The sequence below is a fragment of the Brugia malayi genome (genome assembly GCF_000002995.4).
Source record: "Brugia malayi strain FR3 genome assembly, contig: Bm_v4_Chr2_contig_001, whole genome shotgun sequence".
NCBI lineage: Eukaryota > Metazoa > Nematoda > Chromadorea > Rhabditida > Onchocercidae > Brugia > Brugia malayi.
In genome coordinates, this window is record NW_025062476.1 from 13,201,905 (window position 1) to 13,220,748 (window position 18,844).

General features: G+C 22.0%; 1 protein-coding gene across 1 annotated transcript; it reads left to right on the plus strand.

The window, feature by feature from the left end:
- Nucleotides 1–5,923: 5,923 nt before the first annotated feature.
- Bm8865 (Uncharacterized protein) lies at nucleotides 5,924–17,055 on the plus strand (the record flags this gene model as incomplete). The annotated part of the gene is made up of 21 exons (XM_043079419.1): nucleotides 5,924–6,101; nucleotides 7,087–7,164; nucleotides 7,256–7,300; nucleotides 7,657–7,770; nucleotides 7,982–8,146; nucleotides 8,757–9,131; nucleotides 9,246–9,410; nucleotides 9,653–9,747; nucleotides 10,081–10,234; nucleotides 10,777–10,957; nucleotides 11,102–11,252; nucleotides 11,355–11,745; nucleotides 12,561–12,829; nucleotides 13,074–13,164; nucleotides 13,750–14,436; nucleotides 14,562–14,803; nucleotides 15,020–15,131; nucleotides 15,391–15,555; nucleotides 16,035–16,208; nucleotides 16,271–16,402; nucleotides 16,733–17,055. 21 exons carry the CDS (start codon nucleotides 5,924–5,926, stop codon nucleotides 17,053–17,055), a joined length of 4,287 nt encoding a protein of 1,428 aa, XP_042935353.1.
- Between the last annotated feature and the right edge of the window lie 1,789 nt (nucleotides 17,056–18,844).

Here is an 18,844-nt window from a genome sequence, read left to right on the forward strand (position 1 = left end):
ATAGATGTGGAAAAATATTATTGAATGTATGTTTTAAATTATTTGCGATATTAAAAATATGCAATTAATTTTATTGTCAAAATTTTTCACTCTCTTATTTTAATCTAATATTTCTTTTTTTTTTCCTCAAACATTAAAAAGAAAGAAACATTTTAAGAAATATTATTTTAATGAAAAAAAATTGTTGCTAAGATTTTGACAATTAATGCAAAAAAATGACATATCCATTTCTTTTTTTTTTTTTTTTCTCCCTCTGCCAAATTATTTGTTAAATTATTATAAGTTATTTTAAGTAATTACTTAAGGATAGTTATTTGTATTCTTATCTAATGAAAATTTTTTAAAGTAATTACTATTGAGAGATGAATTTTTAAATGATAAATTGTATCATATATTGAAATTTTGTTCAAATTTATATTTAATTTACAAGTTTCATTAATTTTATAGCATAAACTTTGTTATTGATTTGAAAATTACAGCATTATCTATTTTGTAACAAATAACAAATAGCAAAAAGAAAACAAAAAGAGAAACATTATTCCATTTTTCGATTTTCGATTGATTGATTAATTGTTATTTTTTCTGGGGGAAAAAAAAAAGAGAAAAACGAAACATTTTTGGATTAGAAAAAAAAAAAACATTTCCTTTTTTTTTTTTTCGGAGAGGGGGGGGAGGGTGAAGTATTATCTATTATAGTTTTGATAAAATAAAATCGTTTCAAATGAAAGATTTAAATTTAGGCATGAATGGCTTATATATATATATATCTGAAATATTATTAATTTGGGGACTCTTTAATACTTGAATAAACAAACAAAAAAATATTACTACATTTCATTATATTTCTTATTAATTACTAACAACAAAAGTAACATTTAATTCGTACTGAAAGAATTAAAATCTGTTTATGATAATGCGAATATTATCATTTGTGAGTTTTTTTTTTTTTTTAGCTTAACACTTTAGCTTCGTTATTATTATTTTTGGTGTTTTTGATTTAACAGTATGAAATTTTTAATGTTTATTATTTAATTCAGTGATTACTTAAAGCAACATTATATTATAGAAGAAGGAAATTATCTTATTACAAGAAAAAAAATTTTTACTTTGCTTAAAACGTTATTGTACGTCATATACGTCAAAAGGAAAGTCTTACTTTTTGCTTATGACTTTGTTCGTATATCATATAGACAAACTTTGTTGTACGTTGTTGTACGCCATATACGTCAAAAAAATCTTACTTTTCTTATAGTCCTCATGTAGTGAGGAAACTTTGTTGTACGTCATATACGTCAAAAAAATCTTACTTTGCTTATAGTTCTCATGTAGTGAGGAAACTTTGTTGTACGTCATATACGTCAAAAAAATCTTACTTTTCTTATAGTCCTCATGTAGTGAGGAAACTTTGTTGTACGTCATATACGTCAAAAAAATCTTACTTTTCTTATAGTCCTCATGTAGTGAGGAAACTTTGTTGTACGTCATATACGTCAAAAAAATCTTACTTTTCTTATAGTCCTCATGTAGTGAGGAAACTTTGTTGTACGTCATATACGTCAAAAAAAAAAATTTTTTTTTTTTTACTTTGCTTATGACTTTACTATATGTCAATGAAAGTTACAGAAAAAGTTATGATATAACTTTATGCGAAATACTCTAATAATGCACTTAAAAAAAGAAAGAAAATTAACACCTTATGATCAACCATACTTTTTCCCTTTTTTGTTTGCAGCATGCAGATAGCATGCATGCAATACAAACAGAAATGAATTGCACTATTGATCAAATTAAATAATTTTCTCCTGAAAGATTCATTAACAAATAAACCCGAAAAATTGATATAAAAATTGAACTTATTTCGATTGTTTCAATTGCAGCCTAATTTGTTATTATTGATAAGTGTTAAGAACAAAATGAAAGAAATTATTTGAATGAATAATTTAAAATTTATGAAAATATTTAGTGTCAAATTTTTTGATAAAACAAAAAATGTAAATAAATCAAAGTATGCAAAAATATTCGCTATAATTTTTATTTGATAAGTTTTTTTAAAATTGTAACTCATCAAAAAAAAAAAAAAGATGTATTTTTTGAATTTAATTGACAAATTTATTTACATTGCACATGATCTATTTACATTCTGGCATTATCATTGACAATTTAAACAAATAAAAATTTAAAATTTCATTTTATAAAAAAATAAAGATTTAACAGTATCTTTATGAGAAATATTACTATAAATATTAGTACTTGAAAAGCCATTAAAAATAAATAATAATAATAACAACAAAAACAAAAAAAAAAAGCTAATATATTTTTTATTTTATAAAATTTATCATTGAAATATGAAATTTCAATTTAATTAAAATGGCTAAAATTTTGAAAAGTTTTCAAATATAAATATTAATATCAATGAATAACAATTGCATTTTATTTTATTTATAAATGAAAATTTACTAGTGATAACATAAATTTTAGTAATGGATAAATGTGATATATCAATGTTGATATCAGTAAGTGTTATCAGTTGTTAGACTGTAATCAATATTTGTAGCAAACGAAGTATTGTGATAACACTATCATCAAAGATAAATTATGTGCTAATGCATGAGAATCTAAATGAAATATTTGATAACTTTGGTGACATGCGACACAAATCTTGTCACAATTGTCAACATCTAGTTATGCACTAAAAATTGTAATTAATATTAACATTGTATTGTGAATGTTGCCACCACTTTCCTTTTTTTTTTTTTTTTTTTAATTAAGATAAATCTAACTTAAACATTGAATCTAATCTGAAAATTATGCATAATTTTTAATTGTATAGCAAAATAAATTAAACTACAATATTACATTTTATTATGATGCATAAATTATTTATATTAATTAGTTAATAATTATAATATTTAAATGAGAAACATTAATAAATAATAGCGAAAAGTTATTGTTTTTTCTTTTTGTTTTTTAAACTAAAGCAATAGTTATACTTTATTATTTCAAATTCTAATTTTCACTTCAAATATATTTTAATTTATAATTGATAAATAATAGTACTAATTCGAGTTCAATTTATAATTATAATTGATATTTAATTTATAATTAATAATTGACATGAATGAGACAAAATGAAAATAATAATATTATTATTATATAATAAAATTTGCTAACAATTATTTACTAAACAGTGATTCAATTTTTGGCTAAAAAAAAAAAAAAGAAAAGAAAAGAAAATATAAATAGCTTTAATATATTTGCTAAATATACCATAAATAATGATAGCAATTCCAATATTATTTCCTGTGTAGTAAAGCTTTACTTTAAGAAAAGGCATATAAGCAAAATAACATTATATATATACTCTTGGCTCTTTTACATATAAATATGTACTCTTGGCTCTTTTGTATATAGATATGTACTTTTTGCTCTTTTATATGCATAAATACTCTTGGCCGTCTTATAATATACTTTTGGCTCTTTCATATATGCATAAATGGTCCTGGCTCTTTTGTATGTACATATATATTTTTGCATACATACTCTTGGCCCTTTTATATATACGTAAATGGTTCTGGCTCTTTTATATATATATATATATATATATGCATTTTTGGCTCTTTTATACATACATAAATACCCTTGGCTCTTTTGTATGTACATTTATATTTTTGGCTCTGGCTCTTTTGTATGTACATATATATGTACATACTCTTGGCTCTTTAGCTATATTTTAAAAGCTTGTCCTTTTTTTTTAAAAAGTGCTTTTTTACTGAGCTAAAATATAAGAGAGAGAGAGAGAGAGAGAAAGGAAAAAAGTTGAAAGACAGGAAGTAAAGTTATATGAGGGAAAGAGAAAGAGAGAGAGAGAGAGAGTTTTTTATCACATATTTTAAAAGCTTTTTATTTTTATTCAAGCAAATAAATGATAAAAGCTGAAAAAAAAAATTTTTATGTGACAGAGTGACAAAGAGTGAAATAAAAGATGATGAAAATAATGAAAGTGAGAGGAAGAGGAAGGGGTAAGGGGTAGGGGAAGGGAAAGGGTAGGGGAAGGGGTAGGGCAAGGGGAAGGGTAGTTGAAATAAATTATAGAATTGGCCCAGTAATATTCTGTGCTTGGATATATATATGTATATTATTTATGGATGACTGATCATTAGCATAAAACTTTTTGTAAAAACGATGTTTGATTTACTTTAAGCAAATAATACAATTTTATTATTTATTTATAAGAGAGTTAATTTTTATTGTCTATCATTTTAATTTATAATTATTTTATTTGTTTTCTTTTTAATTCATTTATTTATTTAAAAAATTAATGAGATTTGTTTATTTATTTGTTTTTTTATCAGTCTGATTTTATTGAATTATTAATTATTAGAAAATAGTAAAGCGCTAATTGATTCGTTATTTTAATTTGATTTTAATTTGAGCATTTTAAATTTTAGAATATATAATTTTGCTATGTGAAAGTTTTTTTGCTGTTATTATGAATTTAATCGCTTAATTAATTGCATAAAGTATTAATTCTTAATTATAAATAATTTTTTTTTTAAATTATTATTAATTAATAATTTGTGATTATAAATAATTTAATTTGAGCATTTTAAATTATAGGATGCGAAATGAAACTTTTTTTTTTGTTATTATTAAGAATTTAATCGCATAACTAATTGCATAATTGTTTAAAATATTTATTATCTATAAAATCATTGTAATAAAGAAGTTCTGTTTTTCTCGATTTATCAAACAAAACTTATTGTTAATCATTTTTTTTTCTGCCTGAAAATTTAAATATATTTTGTTACTTATTTTTTTAACTTTTTAAAATTAATTCATTTTTTTTTTTGTCAAGAAAGAAAAGTCATATATTTATTTAATATTACTATAATCGTTTATTCTTTTAAGGTGCATTTTTCATCGTAATATTACATCTAAATGCTTATCGTCGTGTTGTTACGAGGTGACAACAACGGCTAATGATCTTATTTGTTTACCATTTGCAACGACAACTACAACGACAACAATTACTATTGATAGTATTTTTATTACAATTATTACTTATGCAACGTAACTTTGACGTAGCGGCACAATTAATTACAGTTGCTGGTAATTTAATATTTTTTTTTTTTTTTTTTTATTTTTTAATTCTTTAAAAATATTTAAAATTAAAAAATTATATCCAAACAAATGCAAATAAATTAAAAGATAATTATAGTTTGAAGTAAGTCTAATAGAATTATACTTTGTAATAAACTTTAGTACAATTATAATTTTAACATATTTTTAACATTTTTTTTTTTTTTTTTTTTTTTGTTCTTAAAAAATTTTAAATACATAATTAAATATGAATAAGATTAAAATTTGAAATTATATTCAAACTTTTCAAATGAATTAGGAGATAAGTATATTTTGAAGTAAGTTTAGTAGAATTATACTTTGAAATAACTTCAATAAAATTAAATTTTGAAGTAGCAAAAAATTAAACTTTTAAAAGTAAAATAATTTTTATTTGCTTTTTTTTGCCTTCTTTCTTCCACTTAAAAATTCTTAAAAGCATACCTAAATCAAAAGAAAAAGCATAAAATAAATCTTTTTAATTGCAAATCAAAAATTCAAATTTTCTGAAAATAAAATACCTTTAATTATTTCTCTTTTTTTTTTTCCTTCCCCATTTCTTTTACCCTTTATAGTTATATTTAAATAAATTTACTATTTATAAAAATTTTAATAATTACTTATAAAAGTAATTTTTAAGAATGTTTTGCATTAATTTCAATTTATTATACAATTTTCTTCCTATTATCTGCTAAAAAAAAATCAAATTTATATAATTTAGTAATAAATTAAATTGTTACATTTATATTTAAATAAATTTATTAAAAATATTTCGCATTAATTTCAATTTATTATAGAATTTTCGATGCGTGTCCCAGGTCGTTGTACGGTTGTTTCTGGTACCAATAGTAACTCAAAAATTTTACAACGACAACAATTTGATTGTGGTGGTAGCAAATTACTACCACAACAACAACGTCGTTGTATTCCACTTCAACATTTTCATGATGGCATTGTTGATTGTCCTGATGGAAGTGATGAGTGTAAGTTAATTAATTAGTTTAATATTTTAATCTTTTTAAATTTAAATTGATTAAATTATAAAATTTATAAATTAATACTGTAATTATTAACAATTAATAATGGCAATCTTTTTAAATAAGCTAGAATTATCAATTTTATCAGTTAAGTTATAAACATTTCAAATATGCTAAATTATCAGTTTAGTATTGCAATCGTTTTAAACAAACTAAAATTATCAATTTTATCAATTAATTTGTAAACATTTCAAATAAGCTAAATGATCAACTTAATATTGCAATCTTTTTAAACAAGCCAAAATTATTAAATTTTGTCAATTAATATTTTGAGCTTTTTAAATAAGCTAAATTGTCAATTAATATTATAATACTTACTAATTATTATTGTAATCTTTTTAAATAAGTTAAATTATCAATTATTCAACAAATTAAATAAATCAAAAATCTTATTGTGTAAATCAAAATCAATTTTAAATAAGTTAAAAATCAATGTTATGAATTATTAAATAAATTAAATAAATCAAAATCAATTAATAATTAAATCAAAACCGATTAACCTCCCTTAACCAAACCTTATTAAATAAATCAATTAATATTTTAAACTTTAATATTAATATCAAAAAATCGATTAATATTATAATCTTTTTAAATAAGTTGAATTAACAATTTTCATCAATAATCAGTAGTTATTTCAAGAAAAAAAAAAAAATAAACATTATCAATAATAAATCTAATCTAATAATAAATTATTGATTATACGAAATTTTACGTACAGCAAAATTTGTGCTTTCTTTAAAAAGGAAAAAAGTTATGAATTATAAAAAATAATCGAACAAAAAAAAAAACAAAAAATGTTACTAATATTTGAAATAATTCATATTAAATTAATTGAACTTATATCAACAATTATGTATAATTTAATTCAAATTTAATTTAAATTAATTTAAAAAATTTCTTTCATAATTTTTTCTTTTTTTGTTTTTTTTAGTTTGTTTTCCTGGTTACGTCAAATGTGGAACATATTGCGTATCATTAAAATATGCAGCACAGTGCTTTATTAATCCCAGTAATGTTTTACTCATTAAAAATTTTTTTTTTTTATTAATTATAAAATTTGCATAAAATTTAAATCAATAATTTTATATTTATTTTTTTAGGATGTGATAATACGCCAACATCACCGCAATTTTGTGATGTTATCAGTAAGTTTTTTTAATTTTAATTTAGAAAAAAAAAAAAAAAAAAGGATTGAAGTTATTTCAAAAATTTAATTGTTCAAAAAATTTTATCAGTTTTTTTTTTTTGAAGTATCAAATCGAATGATATAATAAAATTAAATATTATTTTAAATGAATTTACAAAATCTTTCTGTTATAAGTAATTTTCGTTATAATAACATATATCAATGCTAACACTATTATATTTAAAGTTTAAAATATGATATGTAAATTAAATAATAATTTATATAAAATGATATATACGTTTATGATAATTTCAATTGATAAGCAAATTTTCAAAAAAATTTTTTTCAATTTTCTTTTTTTTTTTTTTTTTTTAGAGAAAAAATTATGTTCAATTGAGGGAACAGTGCCTTGCAAAGGTTATGGTGAATGTGTGATGAAAAAATGGATCGAAAATGGTCAAACTAATTGTATTGATAAATCTGATCAAGGTTCTTCTTTATCATGAAAATGTTTTATTCTCTAATTAATATCAAATTTAATAAATGAATAAAAGTATGTACGTGTACGTGATTCACGTGAAAATAGAACTCATTTCAAAACAATTTTTTTTTTATTTATTACTCTTGAATTATTATGTTTATTTAATTTTTTAAATGTTTATTTAATTTTTTCAAATTATTTCAATTTTTTTTTTTTTAGATCTTGATTACATTGCTGTATTTGGTATTAAACGTGGTACTAATCGATATCAAAATTTACAATTTATAAGTAATACATCGAATAATTTGAATGATATGATGATTAGCACTCAACAATTTATACCATCTTGGCTTCAATTTGTTTCTCCATCACCATCATATCATGGTTTGATTGATCATACAGATCAAGGATCTATATCGATGATCACAAATGATTGGAAGAATGATAATGCAATCACTCAATCAACAACTACGCAATTTATATTTCAAATACCAAATAATAACAATGATAATAATGATAATAGTAATAAAAGTTTAAATGATCAACATTTTAAATTATCAAATTTTGATCCTACAGTAGTTGGATTTATCAATAAATCAGAAAGTAACAATAATAATTTTAATTTTACACAAATAAATCATTTGATGCAAAAAAATTTGCAAAATTTTATCACTGGAATTGATAAAAATCAAACAAGGTATAATTTTTCAAATTCTATTTCTAATTTCTAAAATTTTATTTAATCACTACAAGAATCAAATATAAATGATTTTTAATCTACTTTTTTTTACTACTAATCGTTATTGTTAAAATGCTATAATAATAATAATAATAATTTTATCATCATTCTTTTGATGAAAAATTTAATGAAACAAATTTTAGAAAAATTAAAAAACTCAATAAGCAGAGCATTAGCAAATCCAATAAGTTTAAAAAATGATAAAAAAAAAAAGTTAGTTGATAGCTGATAATATTAATGGAATATTATTATCAGTTAAATCTTCCAGTACTATTCGAATCAGTAACGATAATGGAGATAATAAATTAGGATATAATGGTATCTTAAAACAGGATAATATCATTGTATCAAATAATATTTCATCGTCATCATTATCACCATCATCATCGCCATCATTATCACCATCGTTATTGCCATCGTTATCATCGCCATTAGCACCATCGTTATCATCATCATCATTGTCATCAAACAAGATAACGAATCAAAATAATATGTTCAATTCTTCTATAAAAACGATATCAAATAGTGTTGAAAACAGAGCAATAATATCAAAGGAATTAGAACAAATGCAATCATCAAATTTATCAAAACAACAACGAGAGGAACAGATTATCAGTACCTCGCAAAATGGTAATCTCTCTCTCTCTCTCTCTCTCTCTCTCTCCTTCAAGAAGGCAATTCATTATGTAATATTATCAATAATTTTTATGTCATAATTAAACAAGCAATTTTATAAATTATTAGATGATTTGGCTAATCTTATCACCAGTACCACAACTTATCACTTATCACCGGATCAAATTGCTTGTGCTCATTACGAATATGCTGAAGCACACCGTTTGGTACCAGAACCATTATGCACCTGTCCACCAGGAGAAATGCCCGGTGGTAATCATTCAACATGTAAAGGTATATATTATTTAATAATCAAATCATTCTCTTTCAATTTTTTAATTTTAATTTTAGTAATTTAAAAAAATTTAAACGTTTATTATTTTTGATAGTGTAGAAAGAAAACATTTAACTGTGATGCAAAATAAAGTAATGTAACATATGAAAAGTAAAAGTTATCAGAAAATGTTGATAATTTTATTTTGTTATCAGTAATTGATAACAAAAACTTCTAATCAATAATTATGTTAATTTCTTAGCAACTATTATATCAACATTTGGTATAGATGTAAGTAATATGTGCGGTGGTATGGAAACTATTCCGGAAGAGCGATCACGGCTTGCTATTTTAGTGGTTGGTTTTTTTTTTTTTTTTTAATTAGCTAATTAATTAGTCAAATTTATTGTAGCTAATTAATTAGTCTGACTTTTAAAATTTTTTAAATTTGAAACAGAAAAAAAAGGAAGTGAGAGAGTGAGAGAATGAATATTTATCAAAATGCATTTCAATTGAATCATACCTGATTATCTTATCAGACTTATGTCCGGCATGATGGCCATTATCACTGATTATTTAGTAATTTATAATTCGAGATGTTCTTTTTTTTTTTTTTTTTTCAAATATAAGCATAAACAATAGAGAGAGAGAGAGAGAGAGAAAGTGAACATTTATTGAAATGTATTTCAGTTGAATCGTACCGGATTACCATATCAGGCCTGTGTCCGGCGTGATGGTCATCCGGTTATGGTGCAACTTGATTGCTCACAGTGTACTGTTAAAGAATTTGATGATGCTTTTAAACAAAATTCCAATGATCAATATGTACCTTTACGTATAATGGGTATTAATTAATTGTTGCTAATTAATTAAAAATATGAAATGACTAAATAACTAATTAAATTAGTTATTTAATTAAAATTTAATAACATATTCATTAGCTATGATTAAAAATATGATTAAAATTTAATAATATATTATTATCATTCATTAGCTTTTTAAAGTATTTAAATTTCCTTTTTTTTTAAAAAAAAAAAAAAAAAAAGACTATAATGTTTAAATTTTAATCACTTTTCTCATATTACAAATCAAATTTTTTCTTAATCACTTCTAAGTTTCATTTGTAATTTTATCATATAAATTGTACAATTATCAATGATAGTTCTTTTCCTAAATAATTTATTTATTTACAAATTCAACAAATTAACAGTTTCTTCGAATATTTGATATTAAAATAAAAAAAAAAAAAAAAAATTTTTTTTTTTCAAATGACAATTGCTAAAATATTTGATATTATAATTTTTGATTGTAAAAAACGAATTAATAATATATTCGAGATCATGCTTACAATAATAATAATAATATATGATATTATAAAAATTTTAGAACTTTCTGTTGGCGCTTGTTTGACATCAGCGCTTAATGATTGTGATCCAGAACATGCTGATTGCTTAATAAATGGTCCTCGATATGAATGTCGCTGTCATGATGGTTGGAATGATACATCAAAAAATTTTGGTAAAGCAGAAGGAAGACGATGTGAACAATTAATTTTACTTGCTGATGGGTAAAAAATTTTAAATCATATTTTATTTTCAAATTTCTAAAAAATTACTTTTTTATTTAATAATTTAATCAATTAATTTAAGCATTTATCAAATTAATTTTGATTTTATTTATTTTATTTTTAATTTTTTCAATTAATTTCTAGATGTATTTTATTTTATGGTTATTGTTTATTATGGTGGCTTCTTTTATTTGGTATTAGTTTCATTTTATTATTATTATTATTGTATTGGTTAGGTTCTAAATTATATAAATTATGCAAAAAACGACGAAGACGAAATGTTATAGAGGAACAGGTATAAAATTTATTTTACATTTTTTTTCTTTCGTTTTTTTTTTTTTTTTATTTAAATTAATTTTTATTTTTTTTTTTCTATAATTTTTCATTTTATTTATAGGGTCATTTGGTTACATCGGAAGTTAGTTCAATCAAAAATAGCAATGCTAATAATAATAAATTAGCAATAATCGAATCAATCAATATGAATAATAATCCAAATTCTATTGATACAATTAGTGTAGCAGAAGATTGTGATGAAAAATTAGCAACAACAACAACAAAAACAACAACAACAACAACAACAACAACAACAGCAACAACAATAATTGATAATAAATGTATTACTAATTTTATGCAAAATGATAAACAAAATGCAACAAAAAATGCAGAAAAAATTTTAATCAAACAAGAAAGTGTAAAATCATTGAATTTAATGGAAAAAAATGATGAAAAACAACAAACAAAAATGCAATCGGAAAAATTGGAGCAAACTTCTGATCAATTAAAATGTTAGTTAATTATTGATATATTATTATAGTTTAACACAAATATAAATATTAATTTAAATTTCCTCTCTTCTTGGTTTTTCTTTTTTTCTTTGATAGCTAAAATTGATTAGAAAAAAATTAAGCTGATTAGTTGTTGATAAAAAACTGATAAAAAAATGAGTTGATTAAATGAGATAGAATACATAATATTTTTTAAAATTTTACAGTTAATCATTCATTCATTTATTTATTTACAAAAAACAATTAAAAATTATTTGCATAAATTATGAGTAATTGAAAAAAAAAAAATAATTTAAAAAATAAAAAAGCAACAAATGGATATTTTTTTTATTGCTTTGTATTTTGTAGTAATTTTTTTTTTTTTTTTTTTTTTTTTTTTTTTAAGGAAAAAATCTAAAATAATTATTTTAACAAATAATTATTTAGTTCCTTTTTCATTTTTAATTAATTAATTTTTAAATAATTATTCCTCTTTTCTTTTTCATTTATATTTTTAAATTCGTAGGTTTAAAAAAAAAAAAAAAAAAAAAAAAAAACTTTTTTTCTACTCCCACGCTTTTTTTGCTAATTTTAATTTCATATAGGGAAAAATTTTTCTTTTCTTTTTTACCTAATACATCATTTATTTATTTATTTACTAATTTTAATTTCATACAGAGAAAAAAATTTCCCTTTTTTTTAACCTAATACATTATTTATTTGTTTATTTACTTATTTATTTACATTTTCATTGCTAATTTTATTTTCATGTAGAGAAAAAAATTTCTTTTTTTTTTTAACCTAATACATTATTTACTTATTTTGTTTGTTTGCAGCTGAAAGAGTGAAAATTGAACAAAATGAGCAAAAATTATCAATGAATCAACATGCTAAGATTAATTCATCAATTTTATCAAAAAATAAATTAATGAGGAAAACGTTATCAGATGATCAAAATGAATTAATCAATGAATCATTGGAAACATCAAAGAATGAAACAATTAATCAATCACAAAAATTTACCGAATTAACACAAAATGATGATGATGATGAAAAAATGTTGAAAAATGTTGAAACTATGGAAGCTACAAATTCAAAAGTGATGGTAAAATAGAATAGTAAATTGATGTGAACATATTTTCCCTTCTTTTTGTTTTATTAATTTTTGTCTAAAAATGTTAATTTGTTAAAGTTTTGTAAAAAAAAAAAAAAAAAATTAATTATTACTACACTCATTGTTATTTTAGGTAAGATTAAATTATTGCAAAAGATAAAATTTTTAAGAAAAAAAAAATTATTTTAATTTTTTAAAATTTTTTTTTTACAATGAAATTAATAAAATTTTGCAGAATATCAGTCAGTCAGTATCGGAAACATCACTACGTACAATGTGGGAATTATTTAAGCAGGGCACATGGAAACAATCATCCAGACCTAGTTGTTAGTTCGTTTAATTGGTGCAAAAAAACAAAAACAAAAACAAAAACAAATAAGTTTAAATTGAACAGAGAAATTAATTTTTTTTTTTTTTTTAATAGGTTTAAATTTATGTATAATTTCTACTATTATTAAAATTTCCTCTTATTTTTTTTTTTGCAGATTGTAACTTATGTTATATTTATATTTAGTTAAATTTTTTTTTTTAAGTATTATTAATTGCTTAAGATTTATACCTTCTCTCTTTCTCTCTCTCTTTCTCTCTCTCTCTCTCTCTCTCTCTCTCTCTCTAGTAAAAATGCACATATATTGATTTATTGCTTTCGTTTAAATTTAATTATTTTAAATAAAATTTTTGTCATTTCAATCTAAATGTTATTGTTTGTAATGTGACAAAAAAAAAGAAAAAGAAAAAAAACAAACAAATTAGAGAAGTATTTGAAACTTTTTTCTACTTCAATAATTTATTTTAAATTTCATTTTTTCTACTAAAAATAGAAAAATGGAACAAAAAAAAAAAAAAAAAAAAACTTTTTTTATTTAAATAGAAAACAAATTTTTACAAAAAAAAAAAAAATTTCTTTGGAGCTATCAAATCTTCAACATCATCATTGGATCATCTTATCGATGTATTCTTATGCCGAAAACGAAACAAGAAAATTCATCCGGATACTATCACAATATCAAATGATCCGGAATATCCGTTAAATACTATTAAAATATCAAATTCTACAATTGCTGATACTATTCCATCAATTTCACCACTTTCTCATCTATCAAATTCGGCATCTACGACAGTTATCACATGTTGTAGTATTAATACTGCAACAACAACAACAATAACAACTGCAACAACAACAACAAATGATTCAATTAGCTGCTATTACTCGACTAATAATATGGAAGAGCAATTATTTACTGCAACTGAAAAAGTACCAATGCAAAATCAATTATTGGAGCAAAAAATTATAACTGAAACAAAAACATTAACAACCAAAAGTACCATATCATTGTTGCCACAAGAATTATCACTGTTATCACTAAAGAATACATCATCAGTACAATCAGTGAATCCTACTCCTACTCCTACTACTACCACTATCATATCAGATCGATTAGAATTTACTAAAATTGACCAGCAATCAATATTAAATGATGCTAAAAAAGATTCAATTGATAATGCTACTACAACTATCAATGAAATGACGCAACAATATATGATTGATAAAAATCAGAAATTATCAGTGATTGAACAAAATGAAAATAAAATAAAAGGTATATTGGAATAAATACAAAATATATATTTTAAAATTTGCATAAATTATGCTTATTTCAAATTTTAATTTAATTCTTTTCTTTTTCTTTGCTTTGTTTTGCTTTTTTTCGCTTTTTTTTTTTAGATGAAATGGATACTAAATTATCAACAACTACTATTGTTACCAGTTCAGATAAACAATTGAAACAATGTACCAGCAGTACAGAGCAATCCATTTCTAGTAAAACACAATCTGAGAATGATAGCTGTGATATGATAACAGTGATAAAGAATGATAATGATAATGATGATGATGATGATGGCGATGATAATTTAAATGAAAAGATGCTATCAACAAATGATGAATTAAGAAATGCATTAAAAGAGGTTATGAAGATGATAAATGATAAATTTTTTTCACTTTTTTTTTTTTGTTATTGTATTTTTTTTTAATGGAAAAAAGTTTTTTACTATTAAAGTTTTTTTTTATTATTTTGAAGAAAAATTTATTAAAATAAAAATTAGACACAGAAATGGTGTTCGTTTTATTTTTATTTTTGTCTCATGAAATTTTTGGAAAAAAAAAATAAATTATTATTATAGGTAACATCAACAAAACCACCAATTAAACGACTCACTGAGAAGCAAAAAGAGAAATTAAGTGCATCATGTGGACATTTGCATATTCAAAGTGATGATGAAATGAATAGAAAAGGTAGATAATATAATTGAGAAAAAATTCATTCTGTATCCTATTTATTTACTTATCAATTTAATAAAGTTAAGTAAACAAACCAATTACTATTATTATTATTGTTATTGTTTTTGTTATTATTGTTATTATTACTACTATTATTGTTACTATCATTATTATTATTATTATTATTATTATTATTATTATAATTAATGTAAGAATGAAATGAAATTAATAGAATCAATTGCTAATATTATTATTATTATTACTACTATTATAGGTGATGGTGGTTCTATTCGACAATTTTTAGCAACTGCAAGAAATGAATCACGACGAAAGCTTTCAAGTATATCAGAAAAAAGCACTGAAATGATGAATGGCGGAAATCAATTGATATCAGCGCCAAGTAGTATCAGTTGTCCAACAACTACACGCAGAAGCAAAGGTTTTGATATTAAATGATTATAATAAATGATAATTTCTATAATGAAAATTTAATAATGTTTATATTGTAATATATATTTCGTTGTAGCTAATAAATTTAGTTTTTTATCATTTTAGGCTTTTTTATCACTTTCAATTAGATATCTCTAGATTTTTTAATCAATTAGAAATTACTTATTACTTATAGGAATAAACAATATTGATTTGCAATTTACTTATAGGAATAGATGGTTTGCAATTACTTATAGACAATATCGCTTGCAATTACTTATAGACAATATTGATTTGCAATTACTTACAGACAATATCGCTTTGTAATTACTTATAGACAATATTGATTTGCAATTACTTACAGACAATATCGCTTTGTAATTACTTATAGATAATATTGGTTTGGTTGCAATTACTTATAGACAATATTGATTTTCGATTACTTATAGGCCAATTTATTTATAGGAATAGGTAATATTACTTTTGTAGATTATAGACAACTACCACGTACATTACAAAGACATCGTGATAATGCTTACGGGGTATGGAATTATTTTTTCGCAGATTTAATGGCATCATTAACCGAAGAGCCAACAACTAATATCAATGATTGTGCAAAAACAATACCAAATAATAATGGTACAACAATACGAAATGCTAACAGTAAGCATTCTCATTAATCATAAATTAATGAAAAAATAATTAATAATTCAATTTATTTATAGATTGGAGTAAATTAGAGCAGAATCGAATTAATGCTAAACTGAAACATAAAATTGGTAGTAATATAAGTCAACATTCAATTGCTATTACTGATAAACAACGTCCACCGTGGAATTTTTCACCATTAAAAGATGGTTAGTACTTATAATAAATAGATAATTAGAAAATTTTGAAAATAAATATATCATATTTGATCTACAATGAACATTTTATCTCATCAAATGATGCATATATATGTATATATATATATATATATATAATTGATAAAAAAATTAAAATCTAATTTTATTATTAATCATTTAAATTATTTGAAAATTATTTTAACTAATAAGCAATTTGTATATTTTCAACTTTTATTCGTCATCTTTCATATATGTATATGTGACAAATGACAAATATTTGATTATGATTAAAAAATTTAAGCATTTATTATTCTTTCACAAATACTAATAATATTGTTTGAGGTAATTTGGATCGTATTGCGCCACTTCAACCTGTTTTTTCACATAGTAATCAGCCGCGCAAATGGCTTTCAGCATTACATCTTAACGACGATAAATATGCTACAGCTTTACAGTCCAGTAGAAGAAATATTAGTGAACGTCGACAAAGTGATTGCAATTTACATGATATTTCACATTTACGTATGACACGTGGATCACATTCAGCACGATTGCATACACGTTTAACATCTGCTAAAATGTCACGAAATATCAGTGGCGTAAAATGGACACCAAATGATATCAATAATCAACCAATAAAAGAACAATTATGGTGGGGTAAATAATAGAATAAAAAAAAAAAAACAAATTTAATAAATTTGCCTTTATCCACTTAATTTAATTAGTGCTTTCATATCAGGGAAGATTTCTGATAATTATTATCACTGCAGTGTTATATTTGTCATGAATTTGTTAATTATAAATATGTTTGATTTTTATATTTTGTATTAATAAAATGATAGCAATACTTATGTTCAAAACAACTAAACATTCCAAAAATTTCAATTCCATATGCTTTTAAAATTTTTTTTTTTTTTTTGAATGAATCAGCAAATAATATTGAATTAGAATTATCAAAATAATAATAAAAAAAAATACATCATGCATATTATTAGCATATCTAAGATTTTACTTGCATTTTCTTAAGCGAAATGAATGTATGTTAATCAATCAAATTAATTAATAATTCTTTCACTGAGACTATCTCGATATGTTTAATTAAGTTTTCTTATTCCAATTTAAATAGAACTAATCATAAAATTAAACATTCAACTTTAGCAGGCTTATTGTTAAATTGTTTTAAATGTATTGTCTTCTGTTGCATAATAAATTAGGTTATTACAAAGCACTACAAAACAAATTCTTGAAAATTTACAGCAATCTCAAATAGCAATGTTTTCATATATTAATTATGCTAAATGGATTAAATGATACAATACACTTCCAGAAATTATATCAGAATAAAATTTTCATTTGTCAAAATGTGAGTAATTTTCTAATTAACTGCTTGATAAATATAATTTGAATACAATTAAAAACATCATTTACTTTTAAGAAAAGAAAAAAAAAATATTGCTAGTAATGATATAAGTTTTGATTGTTAAGGAATATTTTATTATTTGTATTACTTACTTTCTTTTTCTTTCTTCCATTCACAAATAAAAATAGCCCAAAATATTTCAGATGAGTAAAAAACACTGAATATTCCCAAAAAAAATTATATTATTATTAGAAAGGATTATTTGAAACCCTTGAATATTATTTAAAATATTATATTATTAGTAAAGGGGAATATTATTTTAAAAGACAGTTATAAAAGAATATTATTATAGAAGGAAAAAAAATAAATAAATATTATAGAGGAAAAAAAAATTATAAAAAGGGTATTGTTTTAAAAAATATTATATTATTGAAAAGGAATATTACTAAAAAAAATATTATATTGTTACTGAAAAAGAATATTATTTAAAAATAAAAAAAATACAAAGGAATATTATTCAAACTTTTTGCTTTTCTTCTTAACTAACTATTTGTTAATTAAAAAAAAAAAAAAACTGAACGTTGCATAAATTTAAAGTCTTAAATTAACTGATACGAATCTATCGTACATTGCTTAATTTGATATTCCCTTATACTTATACATTTATCAATACTGAAACAGTTATTATTACTTTATCTCGATTCCTTACACTTACTTATACATTTATGAATAGTAGAAGAGTTATTACTACTTTATCGCAATTCCTTATACTTACTTATATATTCATCAATAACGCAATAGTTATTATTACTTCTTCTCCACTCTTATACTTACTTATACATTTATCAATACTGAAACAGTTATTATTACTTTATCTCGATTCCTTATACTTATACATTTATCAATAATAGAAGAGTTATTATTACTTTATCTCGATTCCTTACACTTACTTATACATTTATCAATAATGGAAGAGTTATTATTACTTTATCTCGATTCCTTATACTTACTTGTACATTCATCAACAATGTAACTGTTACTATTACTTTATTTCGACTCCTATATTTACTTATATCCACGACATTCTCTCCATT